The sequence below is a fragment of the Neovison vison genome, chromosome 5 (genome assembly GCF_020171115.1).
Source record: "Neovison vison isolate M4711 chromosome 5, ASM_NN_V1, whole genome shotgun sequence".
NCBI lineage: Eukaryota > Metazoa > Chordata > Mammalia > Carnivora > Mustelidae > Neogale > Neogale vison.
The window spans coordinates 30,574,767-30,598,975 of NC_058095.1; the positions used below are offsets into that span (position 1 = coordinate 30,574,767).

At 38.7% G+C, this 24,209-nt stretch overlaps 1 protein-coding gene across 2 annotated transcripts in view; it reads left to right on the forward strand.

Moving 5' to 3' along the window:
- The window catches only part of ATAD5 (ATPase family AAA domain containing 5), a 49,983-nt gene that overhangs the window by 12,355 nt on the left and 13,419 nt on the right, over positions 1-24,209 (forward strand). For both annotated transcript variants that reach the window (XM_044248365.1, XM_044248366.1), the window contains exons 4-16: positions 158-322; positions 2,059-2,185; positions 2,682-2,763; positions 8,940-9,124; positions 12,519-12,676; positions 14,185-14,344; positions 14,796-15,122; positions 17,183-17,279; positions 18,621-18,700; positions 18,931-19,073; positions 19,174-19,324; positions 23,054-23,227; positions 23,505-23,638. In XM_044248365.1, coding sequence (XP_044104300.1) covers positions 158-322; positions 2,059-2,185; positions 2,682-2,763; positions 8,940-9,124; positions 12,519-12,676; positions 14,185-14,344; positions 14,796-15,122; positions 17,183-17,279; positions 18,621-18,700; positions 18,931-19,073; positions 19,174-19,324; positions 23,054-23,227; positions 23,505-23,638 — 1,983 coding nt within the window. The remainder of the gene's footprint in view (positions 1-157; positions 323-2,058; positions 2,186-2,681; positions 2,764-8,939; positions 9,125-12,518; positions 12,677-14,184; positions 14,345-14,795; positions 15,123-17,182; positions 17,280-18,620; positions 18,701-18,930; positions 19,074-19,173; positions 19,325-23,053; positions 23,228-23,504; positions 23,639-24,209) is intronic.

A 24,209-nucleotide genomic window follows, 5' to 3' on the forward strand; every position in this document is an offset into this window, starting at 1 on the left:
GACCCGATCCCAGAACCCTGAGCCATGATCTGAGCCAAAGGCAGCCGAATAACTGACTGAGCCACCCAGGCTTCCCAGCCTTTTCTAATTTTATTAATCATTAAATATAAAATGTTTGCCACTAACCTATATTAATATTTCATATTTTTTTGTTTAGGCAAGCAGTGCTTCCAAAAATGTATCTAGAGCAAAACAATTGATTGAAAAGGCAAAAGCTTTACACATTAGTAGGTCAAAGGCTACTGAAGAAACAGTGACACCCTTGAGACGTTCATCTAGACATCAGACACTTCCTGAAAGGAAGCCGTTGTCAGAAACAGAAGTAAGTATTAGAAATATTTATTGGTATGAGTTCTGTCCTCTTCTGCTGCTTAAAGTGGGAAAGGGAAACCATTACAAAATTATAGGGTAGAACTGTAAGATACCCTTGAGGGCGATAGAAAGAATATCATTTTCAGTTGTGTTTTAGAAGCTTTGGGTTCTTTTGCCTACAGAATATAGTCTGAATCCTTATCAAGTCATTCACGATCCTTTACAGACTGAATAAGCTCTTCCCTTTCCTCGAAGCAACCATCTTCCTCATACACACAGTTTGCTCTAGTCACACTAAATTATTCATTTCTGCCCCAAATGGTGCAGTTTTTACTTGTTCCACTTTGTAGTCTTGGCTTGAGATGGCTATTCAGAGTACTCTCTTCTACCTGAGGAATTCCTACTCAAAATGTTAAGTCCCGCCAAATGCTAACACTTCCTCTTTTTTTCTTTCTTTTTAAAAAATTTTGTTTATTTGACAGAGAGAAAGAGAGATCACAGGTAGGTAGCAGCTAGAAAGAGAGGGGAAAGCAGGCTCCCCACTGAGCAGAGAGCCCGATGCAAAGCTCGATCCCAGGACCCTGAGATCATGACCTGATCTGAAGGCAGAGGCTTAACCCACTGAGCCACCGAGGTGCCCCGCTTCCTCTTTTTTCAAACCAGCTTTATTGTAGAGATATGAGTCACATACCATACAATTCACTATTTAAAATGTGCAATTCATTGGCTTTTACTATAGTCACAGAATTGTGCACCCATCACCACAACGTTAGAACATTTCATTACCCTAAAAGAACCCCTATTTCCCTTAGCTGTCACTTCCCAGTCTCTCCTCCCCAAGCGGCACCCAGCCACTAATCTACTTCCTGTCTCTGTAGATTTGACTGAACATTTCATATAAATGGTATCATACGTATAGTATATGGTCCCATGTATCTGTTCATCATAATGTTCTCAAGGGTCATTCTTGTTGGAGCATCAATATTTCATTTCTTTTTATTGCCAAATGATACCCCATTGTGTGGCTATATCACATTTTATTTACCCATTTATCAGATGATGGGTGTTTGGGTTGTTTCCACTTTTTGGCTATTAAGAATAATGCCTCCTCTTGAAACCTTTGCTGATGTCTTCAAGACAAGTAGTTTCCTTCCCTACATGTACTTTACTTCTATGGTTTTTGTATTTTGGTCAATATTGCCTTCACCATACTTACTTCTCCATACTCTCTCTCCATCACCTAAGCCATGGTGTAACCTTGAAGCCAACTCTTGTTTCATTTGTATATGTACTCAGTGCCTGCTGTATTGCCTGATATACAGTAGATGCTCGATAAATGTATGCTGACCACATGAAAATGTATCAGATTTTCATCTAGTACATTTATAGAATGTATAGCTTTTAAAGAATATACCTGAAATTTTTATAGCTTGGTCATATTGATTCTTCTTTAAAAAAGAAGGCCATGGTCATAATAAATCCACTCTTTGATATGTGAACTTGTATGATGTAATGTAGACTATTGTCACTGTATGTTTTCTGTATTAGGTAGTGTCTGACGGAGAGAGGTATGGAGCTGCTAATGTCATTGTCTTAACCTGGGGCTTCTAACATCGTAATCCTCTTAACATTTTAAAACATCAATTATATGACATATTTTTATCAGCACCACGCTCTAACCAACTGAGCTAACCGGCCAGCCGGTATATGACATATTTTTAAAATGTATTTCTTATCCTGTCTTAGGACTCTGTAATAATAATCGATTCAGATCATACTTCTTTAAAGCATCCTGAGAAAAATCAGAAGAAACTTCAGTGTCTGAATGATGTGCTAGGAAAAAAACTGAACAAGACTCCTAAAAGTGTACCTGGTAATCAAATTTGATAATGCTTATGATGAACATTAGAATGTTTTAGAGAGACTATATTGCTCTGAATGCTATCAATTTAATTCCTTGCCTTCTGTGGTGCAAACTTAATTATATTAAGTATTTCTATCTATCTGTTTAGCCTCAGTTGAGTTTAGAGGTTCTCAAACCTGATGGATCATCAAAATCATCAGAGTAAATTAAAAAATTTCCTAAATCTTTAGGTCCTTCCCTAGGCATATTGACTGAGAATCTCTGGAGGGGGGTTATGGGAATCTATAGTTAAAAAGTTGCCTGGAGATTCTGATAATGATATTGGGAGACCAGATCATTGTATAGAAATTTTTTAAAATAAAAGGTTAGTCTTTTTTAGGATTAAAGAAAGTAAAAATGTTTAATTTTTTTTAAGTTTAAGAAGGTAGTGGTATAATTTGAAAATAGCTGGAGGTAAGAAGAGATGATAAACATTGACACTAACCTAAGTATTTATTTTTCTAAGGGAAAATGAAAGTTGCTCCTTTATTTCTTACCAGAAAGGCTCAAAAAACAGCTGATCCTGTTCTTGGTTTCGATGAAAGCAGGTTAGTCCAATACAAATTTTTAAATGCCGAAATATCTTACAGAATGTTTTTGTATTTTTTTTTCCTTTACTTTGATGAGAAAGCATGTATGTTATCATTTGAAGCCGTAATAAGTTCACTTTTAAAGATGACAGTATTAACAGTGCTACGACTGCAATTTGAAGATCATTTTGTGGCCCATCGCTAGATGAAACAATGGAAACATAAACGAAAAGCACCGAAGAGCTGATTCAGAACTTATTCAGCAAATATTTAAATATCTGCTATGGGGCACCTGGCTGGCTCAGTTGGAGGAACATGTGACTCTTGATCATAGGTCATGAGTTTGAGCTCCACATTGAGGGAAGAGATTACATTAAAAAATAATAAGTAAAAATAAATGAATAAAATAAAATCTTCCAAATACCTGGTATATACCAAGCAGTATATTTGGCACTGGGAATATTAAGGGGAACAAAACAAGACACAGTCTCTGTCCTCATAAGGCTTATACTCAAGAGGAAGGATAATCTATAATTAAATATTAATTGAGCCAACAAATGAAAAATTGCAGTTGTACTAAGAAGAAGAGGTGCCAAGTTCTATTAAAGTTTATATTAAGTGGATTTGGTCTGGTCAGGCAAGGCTTTGCTAAGGAGATGTCACCTGAACTGAAGGATGAGCAGGAGTTCATCAGGGTGGAACAGTGTTCTAACCAGAGGGAACAGTCTGTAGAGTCCCTATAGCTGGAAGGAGCATGGCAAACAGAGAAGGTTGAAAGAATGCCAGTGTGACTTGAGCCAGAGAGCAGAGGTGAGAGAACTGTAGGATTAAGCTAGAGAGGTAGATGTCAGTCCATGTAGCACCTTTGGACCACGTGCAAGAATTTGTCATTACGGCAACGGCCATTACGGCAACAGCAACTGCTAGATCAGTTTGCTAGATCAAAATCCATAGTGATTAATTAGATCTGGGGACTGGGGGTAAGACAGAGGAAGGTGCAAAGGTGACACTTAAGCTCTGGTGTCCCTGTGCAAGTGGATGAGATGTTGGCAAAAGACCAGGTTTAGGGACATCATGTTCAGGTTATTTTTTTCCTCTTTCACTTTTATTGAGGTATAATTACATATTGTTAAATGCACAAATCTTTTTTTTGTATTAAAGTATAATTGACATACAATATCCTGTTAGTTTGAGATGTACATAATGATTTGATATTTTTATATATTACAAGAAGGTCCCCATGACAAGTCTAGTTACCATCTCTCACTGTACAGAAAGCTGCTACAGTTGCTTGTACTCCCTATGCTGCACATTTCATCCCTGTGACTTAACTTTGATGACTAGAAGTTTGTACCTGTTGATCCCCTTTCCCTATTTCATCTGCCCCCTCCCCTTCCCCACTCTGGTAGCTAACTCTTTGTTTCCTGTGTCATGAGTCCATTTTTGTTTTGTTTGTTCATTTGTTAAATGCATCATTCTTAAGCATAGTGGGTTTTGTAAGTACATTAAATCAAGATTTAACATATTTCTTTTACTCCTGTACTCTTTTTCTGTATTCCCATCCTACCACAACAAAAGGTTACCACTATCCTGATTTCATCACCAATGATCAGTTTGATTTTTGTTACCGGGGATTAGTTTTGTCAGTTTTAGAACTTTGTGTAGACTTTACATATATATTCTTTCGTATCTAACTGCCTTTGGTCAGTACACACACAAACACACACACATTTTTTTGTTGGTGGTGGTGTTGTTTAAAGATCTTATTTATTTATCGGGCACCTGGGTGGTTCAGTGGGTTAAGCCGCTGCCTTCGGCTCGGGTCATGATCTCAGGGTCCTGGGATCGAGTCCCGCATCGGGCTCTCTGCTCGGCAGGGAGCCTGCTTCCTCCTCTCTCTCTCTGCCTGCCTCTCTGCCTACTTGTGATCTCTCTCTGTCAAATAAATAAATAAAATCTTTAAAAAAAAAAAAAAGATCTTATTTATTTATTTGACAGAGAGAAATCACAAGTAGGCAAAGCTGCAGGCAGAGAGAGAGGAGGAAGAAGATTCCCTGCTGAGCAGAGAGCCTGATGTGGGGCTCGATCCCAGGACCCTGGGATCATGACGTGAGTGGAAGGCAGAGGCTTAACCCACTGAGCCACCCAGGCGCCCCCCACACACACATTTTAAAAAAATCACTTTTACTGGGTGCCAGGGTGGCTCAGTTGGTTAAGGTCATGATCCCAGAGCCCTCGGATCCAGTCCTGCATCGGGCTTCCTGCTCAGCAGGAAGTCTGCGTTTCTCTCTGACCTTCCTCCTCTCATGCTCTCTCTCTCTCTCATTTTTTCTCTTTCAAATAAATAAATAAATAAAATCTTTTAAAAAATTAAAAATCACCTTTATTCAGGTATAATGTATAGATAATCATATGCATATAATATCAAGTAAACAGTTGGGAGTTTTGTTTTTTTTTGTTGTTTTTTTTATTTTATTTTTTTTTTAACAGTTGGAGTTTTAATAAATGTACACATCTGTGTAATCTCCACAACAATAGAGAACATCTTCATCACACTCAAAAAAGTTCCTTTGTGTCTCTTTTCAGTTAATCCCTGCCCCCCAACTCCCATGCAATTTCTGATCTGTTTTCTGTTGGTAGAGATTGATTTGCCTTTTTTAGAATTTCATAGAAATGAAATCATACAGGAGGTACAATTTTGTCTCTGGCTTCTTTCAGTCAAGGTAATGTATCAGTAGTCTGTTCTTTTTTTATTGCTGAATAGTATTCCTTATATGAATATATCGCAGTTTGTTTATCCATTCTTTTATTGATGGCCATTTGGGTTGTTTCCAGCATTTGGCTAGAAATTAGGCTGTAGTTAAGCTGCTGTGAACATTCCATATACATGTGTAGAGAGTGTTCTCATTTCTCTTGAGTAAATACCTAGAAATGGAATTGCTCTGTCACTAGGTAGGTGTATGACTAACATTAGAAGAATCCGCCAAGCTATTGTCCCAAGTGGTTTTTCCATTTTACACTCCCACCAGCAGTGTATGAGAGTTCCGGTTGCTAACACTTGGCATTATCAGACTTTGTAATGTTAGCCATTTGAGTAGGTTTCTAGTGGTCTATTTTTTTTTATTCTTTTGCCTTTTATTATTATTTTTAATTGATTAAATTTTTAAACCTTACTGGGGTATACGGGTGCCTGGGTGGCTCAGTTGGTTAGGCAAGTGCCTTCAGCTCAGGTCATGATCCTGGAGTTCCAGAATTGAGTCCCACATTGGGATGCCTGCTCGGCAGGGAGTCTGCTTCTCCCCCTGACCCTCTCTCCTCTCATGCTCGCTCTCTTTCTCTCTCCTTCTCATTCTCTCAAATAAATAAATAAAATCTTAAAAAAAAAAAAAACAACAACAATCTTACCGAGGTATAATTTACATACAGTCACCTGTATTGGAAGCGTATAACTTGGTGAGCTTTGTCAGTTGGCTACATAGTGAAAGCACCACTCCTGCCATACAGACCCAGATTTATTTCCGTGGCCCTCCGAAAGACTCCTTGGGCCCTCCAGCAGTCCTCCTTCTAGTTCCGGCTCAGACAAGTGCCAGTCTCTTTTCCTTTGTTAATTTGCATTTTCTAGAATTCTCTATAAGTGAAATCATATATATTCTTTTTCACCTGGCCTCTTTTATTCAGCGTGCTGATTTTTGAGACTTATCCATGTCCTCAAATATAGTCGATGCCTGAACAACATGGCTCAGATGGCGCAGGCCCCCTCACATGGATGTTTTACATTACAGTGCTGTAAAACTGGATTTTCTTTAGGACTTTCTTACTTTTTTTTCTCTAGCTTCCTTTATGATAAGGAATATGACATATAGTATAAACAACATAGACTGTTTGTTCATCAGTGGTTAATGTTAGTTAGGAAGGCTTCCAGTCAGCAGGAAGCTATTATTGGTGGGTATGTTTTGGGGGAGTTAAACATTACACATGCATCTTTGACTGTGCAGGGAGTCGGCACCCAGAACTCCCGTGTTGTTCAAGGTCAGCTATATATCGGTAGTTCATTGTATTTTTGCTGAGTGGTATTCCACTGTATGGATACACCACTCAACTGTTGGTGGACATTTGGGTTGTTTCCACTTTTAAACTATTGTGAATAAAGATGTTAGGAACATTCACGTAGAAGTCTGCTGGGATTTTGCAGATGATTGTTTTACATTGTGAGAGAATTGCTATCTTAGTAAGACTAAGTCTTCTTGTCCAAGAATGTGATATTTCTATTTGAGGTTTTAATTTCTGTGGTTCTCAGTGCAGAGGTTCATCTTTGATTTACTCTGCCCCAGCTCTGTAAATAGCCTTTTCTCCAAAGAGCCGTGGTTCCTTTTAGTGGAGGATTTAGAAACCAAGATCTAAGTGCTTATTTTACTCATTACTTCTGAGGTATCAATGTTTCTAGACCTCCTTAAAGCTAGGAAACACACACACACAAACACATGCACGTGTGCATCCAAGAGTCCAAACTATAATTGTATATAATACATATTGTATAACATATATAATGTGTGTATATGTGTAATGACTCCCTTGTACCCTTCTTAAAATTTATCTTCTGCTATAGGCACATACTCTTTTTTTTTCCTAATGTCTTCTTTTCTTTTCTTTTTTTTTTTTTTTAAGATTTTATTTATCTGTTTGATAGACAGAGATCACAAGTAGGCAGAGAAGCAGGCAGAGAGAGAGGGGGAAGCAGGCTCCCCGCGAGCAGCGAGCCCATTGCGGGGCTCGATCCAGGACCTTGAGACCATAACCTGAGCTGAAGGCAGAGGCTTTAACCCACTGAGCCACCCAGGTGCCCCCTAAAATCTATTTTCAAGTAATCTCTACACCCAACATGGGGTTCAAACTTACAACCCCAAGATCAAGAGTTGCATGCTGTACTGACTGAGCCAGCCAGGTGCCCCAGGCACATACTCATTTAGCTACAACTTCATCCATCTTTTCCTCCTTCCCGCCAATTAGCAACAAAAAGGTAGACCTCTTCGGGGCGCCTGGGTGGCTCAGTGGGTTAAGCCGCTGCCTTCAGCTCAGGTCATGATCTCAGGGTCCTGGGATCGAGTCCCACATCAGGCTGTCTGCTCAGCAGGGAGCCTGCTTCCTCCTCTCTCTCTCTGCCTGCCTCTCTGCCTACTTGTGACCTCTCTCTGTCAAGTAAATAAATAAAATCTTTAAAAAAAAAAAAAAAGGTAGACCTCTTCTTTTTTAAGATTAATTCCTCCACTCTGGCTTTAGGTCTCATCTTTCTCTCATTTCTCTCAAATAGGAAAAGAGAAATGGAAGTTTTTGTAGCCTCTTTTTAATTACCAGCCCAAAATTCTGTTTGTGGAGAATATGACAATTCGCCCTCTGTATATGACAGGCTAGGAAAGGCAAATAAACTGTGATACCACACTCTCTCCCCTCCACTAATCCAGCATCCCATTACCTCCCTCCCACAGAAGTCAAGACTCTTAACGATTAACAATATGAAGATAAGCCAGGTAAAACTGAGGCATCAGTAATAAGGGCCCTCATGTTCTTGCTTTTAGGAAACAGTATCACATTAGAAATACTTGGGGAAAAAAAAAAAAAGAAATTCTTGGATTAACTTTTTCAACTATAACACTTATTTCGTTTTCTGATTATAATATAAACACTTGTTTTTTGGTTTTTTTTTTAAAAGAAGACAAAAGATTCAAAGGGGAAAACTCACTACTACCAAAGATAGCCTCTGTTAACATTTGGTATATGTCCTTTAAATCATTTTTTTTTAAAGATTTTATTTATTTATTTGACAGAGAGATAGACAGCACAAGTAGGCAGAGCAGCAGGCAGAGGGAGAGGGACAAGCAGACTCTCTGCTGAGCAGGGAGTCTGATGCGGGGCTCAATCCCAGGACACTGGGATCCTGACCTGAGCCGAAGGTAGACACTTAATGACTAAGCCACCCAGGTGCCTCTCAAATTTTGTTGTACATACTTATTTTTACTTAATTTCTTACAACTGGTAGACTTGATTTTATGATAAGCAAAAATGAATTTGACCACCTAACATCTCAGGTAGCTGATTTTTTCAAATTAAATTAAAAGTGTTTTATAGTTGGTTGTGGTTTTTTTTTTTTTAAGTGTGTATAACCTTACCTTTCCTCTTTCACATCATTTTCTTAAAAGTCAAGATACATCTGAAAAGTCTCAGGATTGTGAAATGCAGTTTAAAGCAAAGCGGGACTTCCTAATGAGTGGTTTGCCGGATTTGCTGAAACGACAGATTGCAAAGAAAACTGCTGCATTAGATGTGTACAATGCAGCGAGTACTAGTTTCCAGAGAGTCGTCCATGTACAGCAAAAAGATGACGGTGAGTTTCTTATAATGAGGTATTTTTCCATGAAAATATTCTTAATTTTTAATATTCTATATATTTTATATTAATATTTAATATTCTGAAATTTAACGTTATGCTGTCTTTTTAGATTTTAATCTAAAGATTCTAAAATTTTTAAATTTTAGAAGTAACGTAAAACCGTAAGTTGACTTAAAACGAGGCTAAGTTTAAAGATAATTCTTAAGGGGAATTTAGTGGGAATTCAAAGGGTGTGTTTCACTCTCTCTTCCTCAGTCTTGGACTCACTTTACCAAGGATGGGGGGTTCAGGGAAAGCGAGCCGGCGGCATCCTCAGCCCTCCCCCTCTGTGCAGTGGGGAGCTCTGTGGGTTGGACCTCAGTGGATGTTGTTCTCCAGAGAGGCGCCGTGTTCTAAATGGAAGGCCGTGCTCTTCACACACGTAGCCTGTGTGTGAACAGATCATCTTTTAAGACTTTGTCAGAGGAGCTCCGTCTCTGTTCTTTCCAGTGGACTGTTGAATGTTCCAGGACAGCTTTTCCTCTCTCAAGCCATATAAATATCTGCTGGAACAGGTAGCAAGTCTCAGTGCTCCCCACTCCAGTTCAGCCCTCCCTCACATGCACCATGCCCGGGGTGAGCTGTTTGTATAGGCCACTTGCACGGTGGCCTTAGTGTGGTCAGAACCTGCTTCTGTTTGGATTCAAATGCTAGAGCAAACACAATCTTATTTTACTTACCTAGTTTTGAATTGCTGAAAGTGTGTACAGCTTTATATCTTCCTCATTATTCCTGCCTAGAGGTGTTTTTGCTTTATCAGCACAAAAGCACTTATATTCTTCTCACGTGGCTTTGAGGTTTGGTTTACTGCACTCCCTCTACCCACAAAACAGACTCTGTGTTCTCTTTTCCTTTCTTTTTTTGTTTTGTGTTTCTGACCTTGATAGTTTTTGAATTTTGTTCAGCCTCCCATTTAGATTTTATTTATTTATTTATTGATTTATGTTTAAAAGAGAGGGAGCACGAGCAGGGGGAGAGGGAGAAGGACAAGTAGTCTCCTGCTGACTCAGGGGGCCCAACACAGGACTCGATCCCAGGACCCCGAGATCAAGATTGGGCAGAAGTCAGATGCTCAACTGACTGAGCCACCCAGGTGCCTCTCAGCCTCCCATTTATACAGGGAACTTCCTAGCCAGTCTGTCTATCTATCTATCTATCTATTTATTTATTTTAACTATTTTCATTAACATATAATGTATTATTTGGGAACTTCCTAGCCAGTGTTTCTATTTATTTATTTAAATTATTTTTATTGACATATAGTGTATTATTTGCCCCAGGGGTACAGGTCTGTGAATCATCAGGCCGACACATTTCACAGCACTCACCATAGCATATACCCTCCCCACCCAACCACTCTATCCCAAGCCCTCACCCCCCAGCAACCCTTAGTTTGTTTTGTGAGATTAAGAGTCTATTATGGTTTGTCTCTCTCCCAATCCCATCTTATTTTGTTTTTTCTTTCCCTACCTCCCAACAACCCCCGCCCTGCCTCTCAAATTCCTCCTATCAGAGAGATCATATGATAATTGTCCTTCTCTGATTGACTTATTTCACTCAGCATAATACACTCTAGTTCCATCCATGTCATTGCAAATGGCAAGATTTCACTTCTTTTGATGGCTGCATAGTATTCCATTGTATATACATACCACATCTTCTATATCCATTCATCTGTTGATGGACATCTAGCTTCTGTTCATAGTTTGGCTGTTGTGGACATTATTGCTATAAACATTCATGTGCATGTGCCCCTTTGGATCACTACATTTGTATCTTTAGGATAAATACCCAGTAGTGCGATTGCTAGGTCATAGGGTAGCTCTGTTTTCAACTTTTTGAGGAACCTCCATCTAGCCAGTCTTTCTTTCTTTTTCTCTTCTTTTTCTTTCTTTTTCTTTTCTTTTTTTTTTAGATTTTATTTATTTATTTGACAGAGAGAGAGATCACAAGTAGGCAGAGAGGCAGGCAGAGAGAGAGGGAAGCAGTCTCCCTGCCGAGCAGAGAGCCTGATTCGGGGCTCAATCCCAGGACTCTGGGATCATGACCCGAGCTGTAGACAGAGGCTTTAAGCCATTGAGCCACCCAGGCACCCCATAGCCAGTCTTTCTAATGATATTTTACTTTCCCAATCTTCTCTAGCTCTCAAAAGTTATTGCGTGTTGGTTTACTAGTATCTGGCATTCTGCTGAGCATTTTGTATGCATAACTAGTTTAATCTCTGTAACAACTCTAGGAGGTGGACTATTATAATCGTCACCCCTACTTTACAGAGGAAGAAACTAAGGTTTAGGATCTTGCCCATGTTCAACCTAGCTAGCAAGTGGCACAGTCTGGATTTGAACTCAGGTCTGACTTCAAAGTTTAAATTTTATTTATTTATTTATCTGAAAGTTGTTTTTTTTTGTTGTTGTTGTTGTTTTTTTAAAGATTTGACTTGTGGGCGCCTGGGTGGCTCAGTGGGTTAAGCCGCTGCCTTCGGCTCAGGTCATGATCTCAGGGTCCTGGGATCGAGTCCCGCATCGGGCTCTCTACTCAGCAGGGAGCCTGCTTCCTCCTCTCTCTCTCTGCTTGCCTCTATGCCTACTTGTGATTTCTCTCTGTCAAATAAATAAATAAATAAAATCTTTAAAAAAAAAAAAAATAAAGATTTGACTTGTGAGAGAGAGAGGTGGTGGGGGGCATGAGTGGGAGGGTGGGGTGGAAGGAGAGGGAGAAGCAGGCTCCCTGCTGAGCAAGGAACCTGATGTAGGGTTCGATCCCAGGATCCTGAGCCAAAGGCAGATGCTTAACCGACTGAGCCACCCATATGCCCCTCAAAGTTTAGATTTTAAAGCAGGGTGCTACTTGCCCTTGAAATTTTTACCCTGAGTAGCAAGGTTGATTTAAGAAGAAAAGAGGGCGCCTGGGTGGCTCAGTGGGTTAAGCCGCTGCCTTCGGCTCGGGTCATGGTCTCGGGGTCCTGGGATCGAGTCCCGCATCGGGCTCTCTGCTCGGTGGGGAGCCTGCTTCCTCCTCTCTCTCTGCCTGCCTCTCTGCCTACTTGTGATCTGTCTCTGTCAAATAGATAAATAAAATCTTTAAAAAAAAAAAAATAAGAAGAAAAGAAAGTTTGCTATTACTTGGTTATTTTAAACAGTTGGATCAGAAGGCTCAGTAATTTTTATTAATTGTATTCGTTGGAAGTAAGAATGGGTTCCCTGTGCACTCATTTGAGTTTTGGTATCTTTGTAACTATGTAGTTGTCAGGTTAACTATGTAGTTGTCAGGTCTTTTCATGTTTGGGTATTTGGCATTTGATGTGTGTGAGTGAAAGTAATGAAGGTATTTGTTTTCTGTTTTTCTTTAGGATGTCGTTTGTGGCATTTGGAACCACCCACTTGCTCTCTTTTAACTAAACTTAAAGAACTGAATACTAAAGTAATAGATCTCTCAAAATGTGCTCTTGCTCTTGGTGAATTTTCAACATTGAATTCAAATTCTAAAAGGCCTAATTCTGCTGTTGGGGTAAGTATTGGAGAGCTCCTCCATTATAGGGTGTTTCCTTCATATCTTTTAGAGAGAAAAAAAATTGGAAATCTACTATTGTGGCCTAAAGTTCATTTTTTTTCCTCTAGAGTCCAGTTTTAAAAAATAAATCCCAATTGAGATAGACATGTCTTTTAAATATTCCTAGAGCTGGGGTGCCTGGCTGGCTCAGTGGGTTAAAGGCTCTGCCTTCAGCTCAGGTCATGATCCCAGGGTCCTGGGATCGAGCCCCGCATCGGGCTCTCTGCTAAGCGGGGATCCTGCTTCCTCTGCTCTCTCTGCCTGCCTCTCTGCCTACTTGTGATCTCTGTCTGTCAAATAAATAAATAAAATCCTTTAAAAAATAAAATAAAAATAAATAAATAAACAAACAAATAAATAAATAAATATTCCTAGAGCTTTAGAAATGTTTTAGGAGGGCACCTGGGTGGCTCAGTGGGTTAAGCGTCTGCCTTCGGCTCAGGTCATGATCCTGGCGTCCAGGGATCGAGTCCCACATCAGGCTCTCTGCTCAGCAGGGAGTCTGCTTCTCCCTCTGACCCTTACCCCTCTCACGCTCTCTCCCTTTCTCTCTCTCTCTCTCAGTCTCTCTCCAATAAATAAATAAATAAATATTAAAAAAAAACAAAAAAACAAAAAAACAAATGTTTTAGGAATTACTGGTAGCCAATTTCAAAAGAATATTAAGTTATATAGCACATTTATTTTATTTTTTTTTTTTAAGATTTTATTTGTTTATTTGACAGACAGAGATCACAAGTAGACAGAGAGGCAGGCAGAGAGAGAGAGAGAGGGAAGCAGGCTCCCTGCTGAGCAAAGAGCCCGATGCAGGACTCAATCCCAGGACCCTGAGATCATGACCTGAGCCGAAGGCAGCGGCTTAACTCACTGAGCCACCCAGGCGCCCTATAGCACAGTTAGATATTATATAAGTCAGCCTTCTAATCTAATAAATGTGTACAGTTAGTTGAAAGAGGGAACAATGAAAATATGAACTAAGTCCTTCAAAAGTATGCAATTGCAGCTTCATTGTCAAGGTTTATTTAGTTACTGAAGCTACTCCTACATTAACACTGATTTATTATAGACAGAAAGTAGTTGGTGACTAATATTAAGAGTGTAGGGGGCACCTGGCTGACTCCGTTGTTGGAGCAAGATACTCTTGATCTCAGGGTTGTGAGTTTGAGCTTCATATTGGGCATAGAGATAACTTTATTTTTTGTTTATTTCTTTTTAAGATTTTATTAGAGAGAGAGAGAACGAGCTGGGGGAGGAGCAGAGGGAGAAGTAGACTCCCCACTGAGCAGGGAGCCCGATGCTGGGCTCAGTTCCAGGACCTCGGAATCATGGCCTAAGCTGACAGCAGACTCCTAATCAACTGAGCCTCCCAGACGCCTGAGATTACTTTAAAAAAACAAAAACAAAAACAAACTTAAAAAAAATAGACAATGTGGATCTGTTACTGAGCATTTTATTCTGTATTGCAGTTTGTGGAGAAAAGGAAAGATTTGACTGAAGAAGTAAGAAATCTTTTGCTGGAGGAAATTAGATGGTCAAATCCTGAATTTTCTTTGAGTAAATATTTTTCCTTGCTTCTAAAAAAACGAAGTGAGCACCAGGGGCTTTCTGAGTGTCATCGTAAACAAGGTTAGTGATAATTATTATCATTTACATTAACATTTTGCTTTTGAAAACATTAAGACTTGGTCATTGACTCTTACAAGTCCACAGAGAGAATATTGCTTATGGTTGGCAGGAAAAATTGTTCAACTGAAGTAAAGCATCTTGTTTAAGTGCAGTGTTGGCCCTTGCCGTTTTCCATAGATGCGAACGCAAAGGCGGCTTTAATTAAGATATTAATAGTTCATTTAAGGAAAGCATTAGATAAGATTATTTGAATTTACACAGCTTGTACAAAAGGCAGTCTAAATAACAAGATAACCTGCTTGCTTTCCCTGTGCCGTATTTGATTCTTGCTTCTTCATTTTGTGGTATTAAGATTATTGGTTATTCGGAAATGACATTAAGATGGTCGGATATTAAAATATCACTTTGGTTGATTTGTTAAACACATGCATTTCTGTGATTTCTGAAATAGAAAGTCCACAACGAGAGCCCGATGTCAATCAAAAAGAAACTAAAAGGAAACGAGTGGAAACGGAAATTCAGAAGTCGAAAAGAAAGAAACCAAATGAGTATTCACAAAGTCCAAAAAAGACAAATGGGAAGCCAGAAGAACTTGACAAAAGAAATAACTCCACCAGGATAAAGCTAGACTCTTGTAAAGGCCTTCTTTCTAAAACATCCAGGAAGAAAGAGACTGCTCTGAGCACAACATGTAAAGGAGAAACAGAAGCACTTGAAGATCCTGATGTTCTGATGATAGATGATGGCGAAGAGTCTCCCTCAGAAAGATCTATTCCTGGTAAATCAGATCTTCTCCTTCTGATCCTAGAACACTTTTGTGTACTTAATCTCTCATCTTCTCTTCTCTTTAATACATGTTCATGCAACATTCAACTGATATGTGTGTATAAAACAAGTGGGAGCCTTACTAATGACAGCTTTAAAGAGTACCACATTTAACAAATTGGTGTTTGATGTTTTATTTTTCTGTGCTTCTATAAATACATGTGCTTTTGTAAAAACCTGGAGTTATACTACACCATTTATTTTACATTTGTTTCACATGTCTCTGACATGTTCCCATTTGGGTTACCTAGCTTTTTCAAAGTATTCTGTTGAATTAATTCATTCTGTTAGATAGCTTTAGAGTATGTTTTGATTTGTACTTGTACTTGTACAGCAAGTCTATCGTTTTTTTAAACTATGTTCATGTAGCTACACTGCTGAATAAACTATAGGTTCTCCTACCCCCACAGATCCCATTGGGGTTTTGATTTTGGATTAGTGTATAGATTCATTTGGAGTGAATTGGCATCTTTACAACATTCAGTCTTCTCAAATGGGAGTGTTGCACATCTCTATTTATCCCAGTTGACTTAATAGGACAGTTTAATGTTTGTTTTTTTTAGGAGTCAAAGGAAGTTGCACTAGAATTATGCTGCCTTTGCTCTTCAGATTATTTCTTATAGTATAACTTATTTTTCATATTTCATGTTTTTTAGTGATTATTAAAATTTTAAATGTGTACTTTTATTTTTTTTTTAAGATTTTATTTATTTATTTGACAGAGAGAGATCACAAGTAGGCAGAGAGGCAGGCAGAGAGAGAGGAGGAAGCAGGCTCCCTGCTGAGCAGAGAGCCCGATGTGGGACTCGATCCCAGGACCCTGAGATCATGACCTGAGCCGAAGGCAGTGGCTTAACCCACTGAGCCACCCAGGTGCCCCCTTTTATTTTTTTTTTAAATACTTAATTTTTTAAGTATCTGCACCCTCAATGTGGGGCTTGAACTTGCAACCCCAATTGGGCCAGCCAAGTGCCTCTAAATATGTACTTTTTAAAAAGATTTTATTTATTTATTTATTTGTGTGAGAGAGAGAGAGAGAGCGCGCGCACACACGCTCTAGAGCACAAGCAGGGGAAGCAATAGGCAGAAGGAGAAACGGGCTGCCCACTGAGCAAGGAGCCTGTTGTGGGACTTGATCCCAGGATACTGGGATCATGACCTGTGCAGAAGGCAGACACCTAACCGATTGAGCCAAGCAGGTGCCCCTAAATGTGTACTTTTAAACCTTACTGCCATGAGACTTTATGGTGGTTAGCCCTTTTTTTTTTTTTAAGATTTATTTATTTGAGAGAGAGAGAGAGAAAGCACACTGGGGTCAGGGGATGGACAGAAGAAGAGGGAGAAGAGCGGACTTCTCTATGTGCCAAGCCGGACATGGGGCTGGATCTCGGTACCCTGAGTTCATGACCCTGAGATGATGACCTGAGCCAAAATCAGAGTTGGATGCTTAACTGACTAAGCACCCAGGCCCCTGTCCTTTTTTTTTTTTTTAAAGTAAGTTCCATGTCCAGTATGGAGCCCAACTTGGCTTGAACTCACAATCCTGAGATCAAGACCTGAACTGAGATCAAGATTTGGGCACTTATCTGTCTAAGTCACCCAGGTATCCTAGTGGTGGTTAGCTTTTAAGGAGAAAGGGTTTTAATATGAAAAATTTAGATGTGGAGTGCCTGGATGGCTCAGGCAATTAAGACTCTGACTTCAGCTCAGATCATGATCTCAGTCCTAGGATCAAGCCCAGGGCTGGGCTCCCTGGTCATCAGGGAGTCTGCTTATCCCTCTGTCCCTCCCCCCACTCATGCTCTCTCCCCCTTTCCCTCAAATAAAAATACCAAAAATTAAAAAAAATAATAATTTTAAATGTAATGTTAAGTTTTGAAATTGCCCCTTTTGGCATTTTATAGCTATAAATACCTGGATAAATACTCATTGTTTACATGAAAACAATACTATAAATGTCAAGAATATGTACTATGTCAAGGAAAAATGTTTAATATGTATTTTTTGCTTTAGATTTTGGAACTGAAGACATGCTTTGGACAGAAAAGTATCAACCTCAGAACTCCAGTGAACTCATAGGCAATGAGCTAGCTATAAAAAAGTTACATAGGTTGGTAAAACTTATAAAAGAATTGAGAAATTGTTTATGGATCTAGTTTTACTACTTAGTCTGTTTTCTTTATACTAAAATCTAGAAATCAAAAAGTAATACATTACATGGAAAATCTTAAAAAAATCAAGAAAAATATGAAAAATAAATATCCCTCTTTTCTCCCATTTCTGCTTTCCAGAGGTAACAACTATTAAAGGTTTCTTTTATGCCTTTACAGAAAAATGTAAGGTTAAACATGTATTATGCATATATTAGCTCCTTTCTTCCTAACAGATAGGATCACATTACTAATTCAGGTCCAGAATCCTTTGTCTATGATTCCCACATCCAAGAAGTTCTGCAAACCAAAGTTACTAACTTTATTATATTTTATGGTCTTTATGGATTCCCACTTAGTAGGAGTTCATACATTTTTTTAGACAGAAATATTAAGTGATTTTGGATGTAATGTTACAGACCCCATTAGAGGTATTATGTTATATGTGGTATACGTACCAAATTACTTTTATAATATCTGAAAATTTTGAATTCTAAAACTCATCTGGTGCAAAGGATTTCATATAAGAAATAGGGACCCATAATAACAGTACACTTTGAGCCTAGCATTATTCTAAGTACTTGCATTGTTCTTAGCTCATTTAATCCTTAAAACTATGAGGATAAATACTGTTGTCCTTATCTTACAGATGAGGAATGGGCCTACAGAGGTTGAATGATTTGTCCAGAGTCATACATCTCGGAAGTGGTGGAGCTAGAACTCAAACTTGGGCAGTCTAGCTCCAAACTAGAACTTCATCTTTCTACTTTTACTTAGCATCGTGTATTAGACATCTTTCATGTCATCACACGGTCTCCTCGGTTCTTTTTTTTTTTTAAGATTTTATTTATTTGACAGAGAGATCACAAATAGGCAGAGAGGCAGGCGAGGGGGGGTGGTGTGGGGAAGTAGGCTTGCTGAGCAGAGAGCCCAATGCGGGGCTCGATCCCAGGACCCTGGGACCATGACCTGAGCCAAAGGCAGAGGCTTTAACCCACTAAGCCACCCAGGCGCCTCACCTCGGTTCTTTATAGCTGCTCTATACGGATTCTTTAGGTAACTGCACTGTGTGTACCTTTTCTCCTACTGAGGTACTTCTAGGTTTTTCCCTATGGAAGCTAGTAGGAACAATGTTGCTGTGAATAACTTAGCTCATACAATCTTGTGTGTTTTGGTAAAAAAAATTACTTCATTTAAAAATATTCATGCCCATGTAAAAATATTTCACTATTTAGTTGATTCAAAGAGATAAAGCTCTATTCTGTGCATTATTTTTATTAACATACATTTTCTTATGGCAGTTGGTTGAAAGACTGGAAGAGAAGAGCGGAATTGGAGGAAAGACAAAATTTGAAGGGAAAAAAAGATGAGAAACAGGAAGGTATTTTGAGTACTTTTCTCCATTTGACTGGACGTTTTGAGTTAGATTAGCTAAATATTCATATAAAATTTCCTAACTGGTATTTTATATTTGATTTTCTAGCTTTTGTAAATTAAATTTCCAGCATTTACTGGCAAGAAGTTTGTAAGGTTTGATCATTGGGTTTCATGAGATGGAGTTGCTGCCTGAGCAATTATCAAATGATAATTTGCATTTGAATAATTTTTCAGATCCATCGGATAGCATAGATTTTAAAGGCAGTTCTGATGACGAAGAAGAGACTCGCCTTTGCAATACTGTTCTTATAACAGGACCAACAGGAGTGGGAAAAACTGCTGCAGTGTATGCTTGTGCTCAGGAGCTTGGATTCAAGGTTAGTAGGAGCTACACTGGGAGAATGTTAATGTCGTAGTTACACTTGAATTAAAGGAAAACCAACCATTCTGCCTCACTTTCATATATTCTTCTTTTAGATATTTGAAGTCAATGCATCTTCTCAGCGCAGTGGTAGACAAATTCTTTCTCAACTGAAGGAAGCCACTCAGTCCCATCAAGTGGACAAGCAAGGTGTGAACTCTCAAAAACCTTGCTTTTTCAATAGTTACAACCTGGGCAAGTCACCAAGTAAGTAACTATTGTCCTTAGGTCATAATATTTTTGAAAAAACAAAATCTGGGTGGCTCAGTGGATTAAGCCTCTGCCTTCAGCTCCGGTCACGATCCCAGGGTCCTGGGATCGAGCCCTGCATCGGGCTCTCTGCTCAGTGGGGAGCCTGCTTCCCCCCTCTCTCTGCCTGCCTCTCTGCCTACTTGTGATCTCTCTCTCTGTGTCAAATAAATAAATAAAATCTTAAATAAATAAATAAAATATACAAGAAAGAATTTTAGTAATCAGCATTTTGCCATTCATTTTTTTCATCTTTTCCTACACACACACACACACACACACACACACACTGTTTTAATTTTTGCCTGTATAGTTTTAAAATAAATCTTAAGACCATCATATAATTTTACCCATATATACTTCACAGGTATCTCTGATAAGGACTTTACTTATTTATTTATTCATGTATTTATTAAGATTTTATTTTTAAGTAATCTCTACACGGGACGTGTACAACCCCATGATCAAGAGTCACACGCTCCTCTGACTGAACCAGTCAGGCACCCTTGATAAGGACTTTTTTTTTTTTTAAGATTTTATTTATTTGAGAGGGTGAGTGAGAGCGCGCGAACACACCAGCAAGGACAGAGGGAGAGGGAGAAGCAGACTCCCCAGTGGGGAGCCCAATGCAGGACCTGATCCCAGGACCCTGGGATCATGACCTGAGCCAAAGGCAGACACTTAACTGACTGAGCCACCCAGGCATCCCCGGATAAGGACTTTTAAAAAAGTATAACCACAGTATTATAATTAAACCTAATGAAATTAACTTTATACCTTAATTTGGTTTAACACATACTCTTGTTTTGGCTTTCTGTTGTTTAAATGCTTTGTGCAAATTTGGATCCAAACAAGGTTTACATCTATATTTGATTAATGGTTTTTTTTGTTTGTTTGCTTGTTTTGTTTTTTAAAGATTTTATTTATTTGACAGGATCACAAGTAGGCAGAGAGGCAGGCAGAGGGAGAGAGAGAGGAGAAAGGCTCCCCGCTGAGCAGAGAGCCCGATGTGGGACTCGATCCCAGGACCCTGGGATCATGACCTGAGCCAAAGGCAGAGACTTTAAACCACTGAGCCACCCAGGCACCCCTGATTAATGTTTTTTAAAATTTCTTTCAGTCTCCCTAATAATTCCTTCATCTTTTTCATACCATTTATTTGTTGAAGAACATGGGTCATTTTTCATAAAATTTCTCACATTGTAGATATGGCTGATTGTATCTTTATGGTATCAGTTAATATATTCCTCTTCCCTGTTTACTTGTAAACTGGCAGTTAGATCTGTGGGCTTGATTAGATTCAGTTTCTGTTTCAGGGCTATGTACATGCTTAGGCAAGGCTGTGTGCTATGTGATATTAACATGGACTGATGAGTTCACTTGTTTCCAGGCTGATCTGTCTATTAAAGAGTTCCCCCATCACTCTTTGAACTAATAGTATTTTGTAGCCATGAATGATCTTTATCGAGTAGCTTGATTATTTCACTGAAGGATAGAAAATGGGTAATTTTGTAATTCACTTAGCCTTTCTGAATTTATTAGTTAAAATTCTGAGAAGCATTTCTCATCAACTGTCTGGACACTTTGACATAGAGTTTGTACAGGAAATGCACGAGAAATGCTTCATTCTTTCCTTTTATTTATCAGTTCACAGAGTAATGATGCCCTAGTAATCTCTGAGGTTGTCCAGTGAGTTTTAGGGTAGTTTACTTTTTTTCAGTATTATGATGAACTCATGGATTTGTGTATATAATGTGTTTCAGTCATCTGTTCTTTGCTTCTTTTAAGATTTTTCTCTTTGTCACACATTGTTAGCAACTCTGACTTTGATGTGCATTCGTGTGGTTTTCTTCATGTTTCATGTGGTTGGGGTTTGTTGAGCTTCTTATATGAATGGGTTTATAGCTTATCAAATTTGGAAAATTCCAAGCATTATTTTTTTTTTAATTAAAATATATCTGACATATAACATTGTATATATTTAAGGCATACAACATGTTAATTTTATACATTTATATAGCAGTATGTTTGCCATTGTGTTGATAATAAGTAATTAGTATCTCTATCACATTACATAATTTTTTTTTTTTAGTGGTTGGAATAATTAAGTTATAGCCTTGGGAAGTTTGGTGATTATAATATATTGTCTATATTTACTATACTGTGCATTAGGTCTCTAGGATTTATTTATTACTCATTGCAAGTTTATACCCTTAAACATTTGTCCTATCCCCCTACCCCATCTCCTGGTAACCATCATTTTATTCTCTGTTTTTATGAGTTTGGCTTTTTTAGAATCCACACATAAGGAATGTCATAGAGTACTTGCTTTTCTTTGTCTGACTTAACCTCACTTAGTCTGATGTACTCCCGGTCCATCTGTGCTGTTCCAAACAGCAGGATGTCTTTTCTTCGGGCTGAGTAATCTTCCATTGTGTATAGAAACCACATCTGGATCCATTCATGGGTGGGCACTCAGGTTGTTTCCATACCACATTCTATTCTTTTTTTTTTTTTAAAGATCTTATTTATTTATTTGACAGAGATCACAAGTAGGCAGAGAGGCAGGCTGAGGGGTGGGGTGGGGGGGCGGGGAAGCAGGCTCCCCGCTGAGCCGAGAACCTGATGCGGGGCTTGATCCCAGGATCCTGAGATCATGACCGGAGTGGAAGGCAGAGGCTTAACCCACTGAGCCACCCAGGCGCCCACCACATTCTATTCTGAATAATGCTGCTAAGCTGTCTCAGCTCGATGATTGTTCAGGTTTGCAGTTTTCTTGTTCCTCACTTGGATAGTTTCTAACTATCGAAGTTCACAAATATTTTCTGCAGCATGTGGTATGCTGTCCTTGCCATCTAATGTATTTTGTATTTCACACATTGTAGTTTTTATTTCTAGAAGCTGGACTTTTATATTGTCTGTGTTACCATGACCAATTTTTTCTCTAAGTTTGATTGTTTTCGGGCTGTTATGCTGTATTAGGGGACGCGATAGCAGCATTTAGTTTAGGACTAATTTTGTCCCATTACTTAGCAAAATCCTTCTGAGTAATCTATCCTGTCCATGTCGTTGCAAGTGGCAAACTCAGTTTTCAAACACCTATAATATACAAAGGATATAATAAGATCTGTGGAAATGGGGTATAAAAAATAACAAACAGAATTTGAACATGTGAAGACTGAATCAGAGCACTTAGAGGGGAGTAAAGGACATGCTCTGGAATAAATGCTTGGGACTGTAGAACTTCTATCTGTCCTTCACTACATCTCTAGAAAAACGTATTCTCTGCTTGCAGTATCCATTTACTATAGAGCTAACCTGAAGTTGGATAACAGTGTTCTGTAATGTTCTCCGTATGTACCATTATCACATTTCCTCCAGCCTCTTCTGAACTCCAGCCCATGGAGAGAAAGTGAATGGAGGGATTCTGAACATTCTTTGCTTCAAGAATGTATGTTTCTTTGGAAAAGAATGTCTTTTCCAAATGACTGGCTTTACCTTCTCTGATAATAGAATAACTGTAACAGTACAGTACTATTTGTATACAGTATTTGAATATGAGAATGAAAGGAAACTTCTATATTAATTTTTAGCTGATAAGAGTAAAGTATAGACTGTGAATAACTCAGTCTTACCATCCGTTTAACTTTTAGAATACTCATCCTTCAGTAAATTTGTTTTTGGCAGAAAAATTAAGCTCCCCTAAGAAAGTTCTTACATCGCCAAGGAAACTTCCTCCACCGTCACCACAAACTAACATACCAAAACGAACACTTCCACCTAAAACTTTGGCAAATTATTTTAAAGTGTCTTCCAAGCCAAAAAATAATGAAGAAGTAGTACTTCTGGAAAATAATAAAGGTAAGGCATTAAATGTACAAAATGTATATGACAATTTTTAATACTAATGACCCTGATACATAAAAATTTTATCATATTTCCTGAGTTTCTGTTGCTATTTGTTAAACCTCAGCTATACTGAAGGTCCTACATATAAGAGTTTTGATATTTTGTTTCAGTTTTTTCCCCCTTGTTTAATTTTTGATCGGGGGTTTCAGTTTGAGTTTATTCCGCAGAAGCATCCAGTGTTCTATTAAAAGTTGATTTTATCTAAAATACTAATATTTTATTTATGCAGGAATAAAAAATTCTTGTGAACAAAAACCAATTACTCAGACTAAATCTGCAAACACAACCAAGTCAAATGTCAAAGAATTTGGAGCTGAGGAACCCAACAGGAAAAATGCAACATCTCTCATTCTTTTTGAGGAGGTAGGCTCATGGGCATATATTTATCTCATAATAAGAACTTAACCTAAGGGTTATTATATGTGTTACTATAAAGTATTGTAAAATAGCCAAGAAAGTTGGGAATGCTTGTATCTGTTTAAATGTTTAAAAACTTTTTTTAAGATTTTATTTATTTAGAGAGCGTGCGTGTGTGTGCATGAGTGAGGGGAGGGACAGAGGGAGAGAGAGAATCTCAAGCAGACTTCATCCTGAGTGTGGAGTCAGATGTGAGGCTTGATCTCAGGACCCTAAGTTCATGACCTGAATGGAAATCAAGAGTCCAGTGTTTAACTGACTGAGCCACCCAGGTACCCCAGTGTAATCTGTTTGAATTTAAAGTGAGTGAAACTCTCAACCATAGATTTTTTCAGAAAGATGATTAATGCAGGGACGCCTGGGTGGTGCAGTTGGTTAAACGACTGCCTCCGGCTCAGGGCGTGATCCTGGAGTCCCGGGATCGAGTCCCACATCAGGCTCCCAGCTCCATGGGGAGTCTGCTTCGCTCTCTGACCTTCTCCTCGCTCGTGCTCTCTCTCACTGTCTCTCTCTCTCT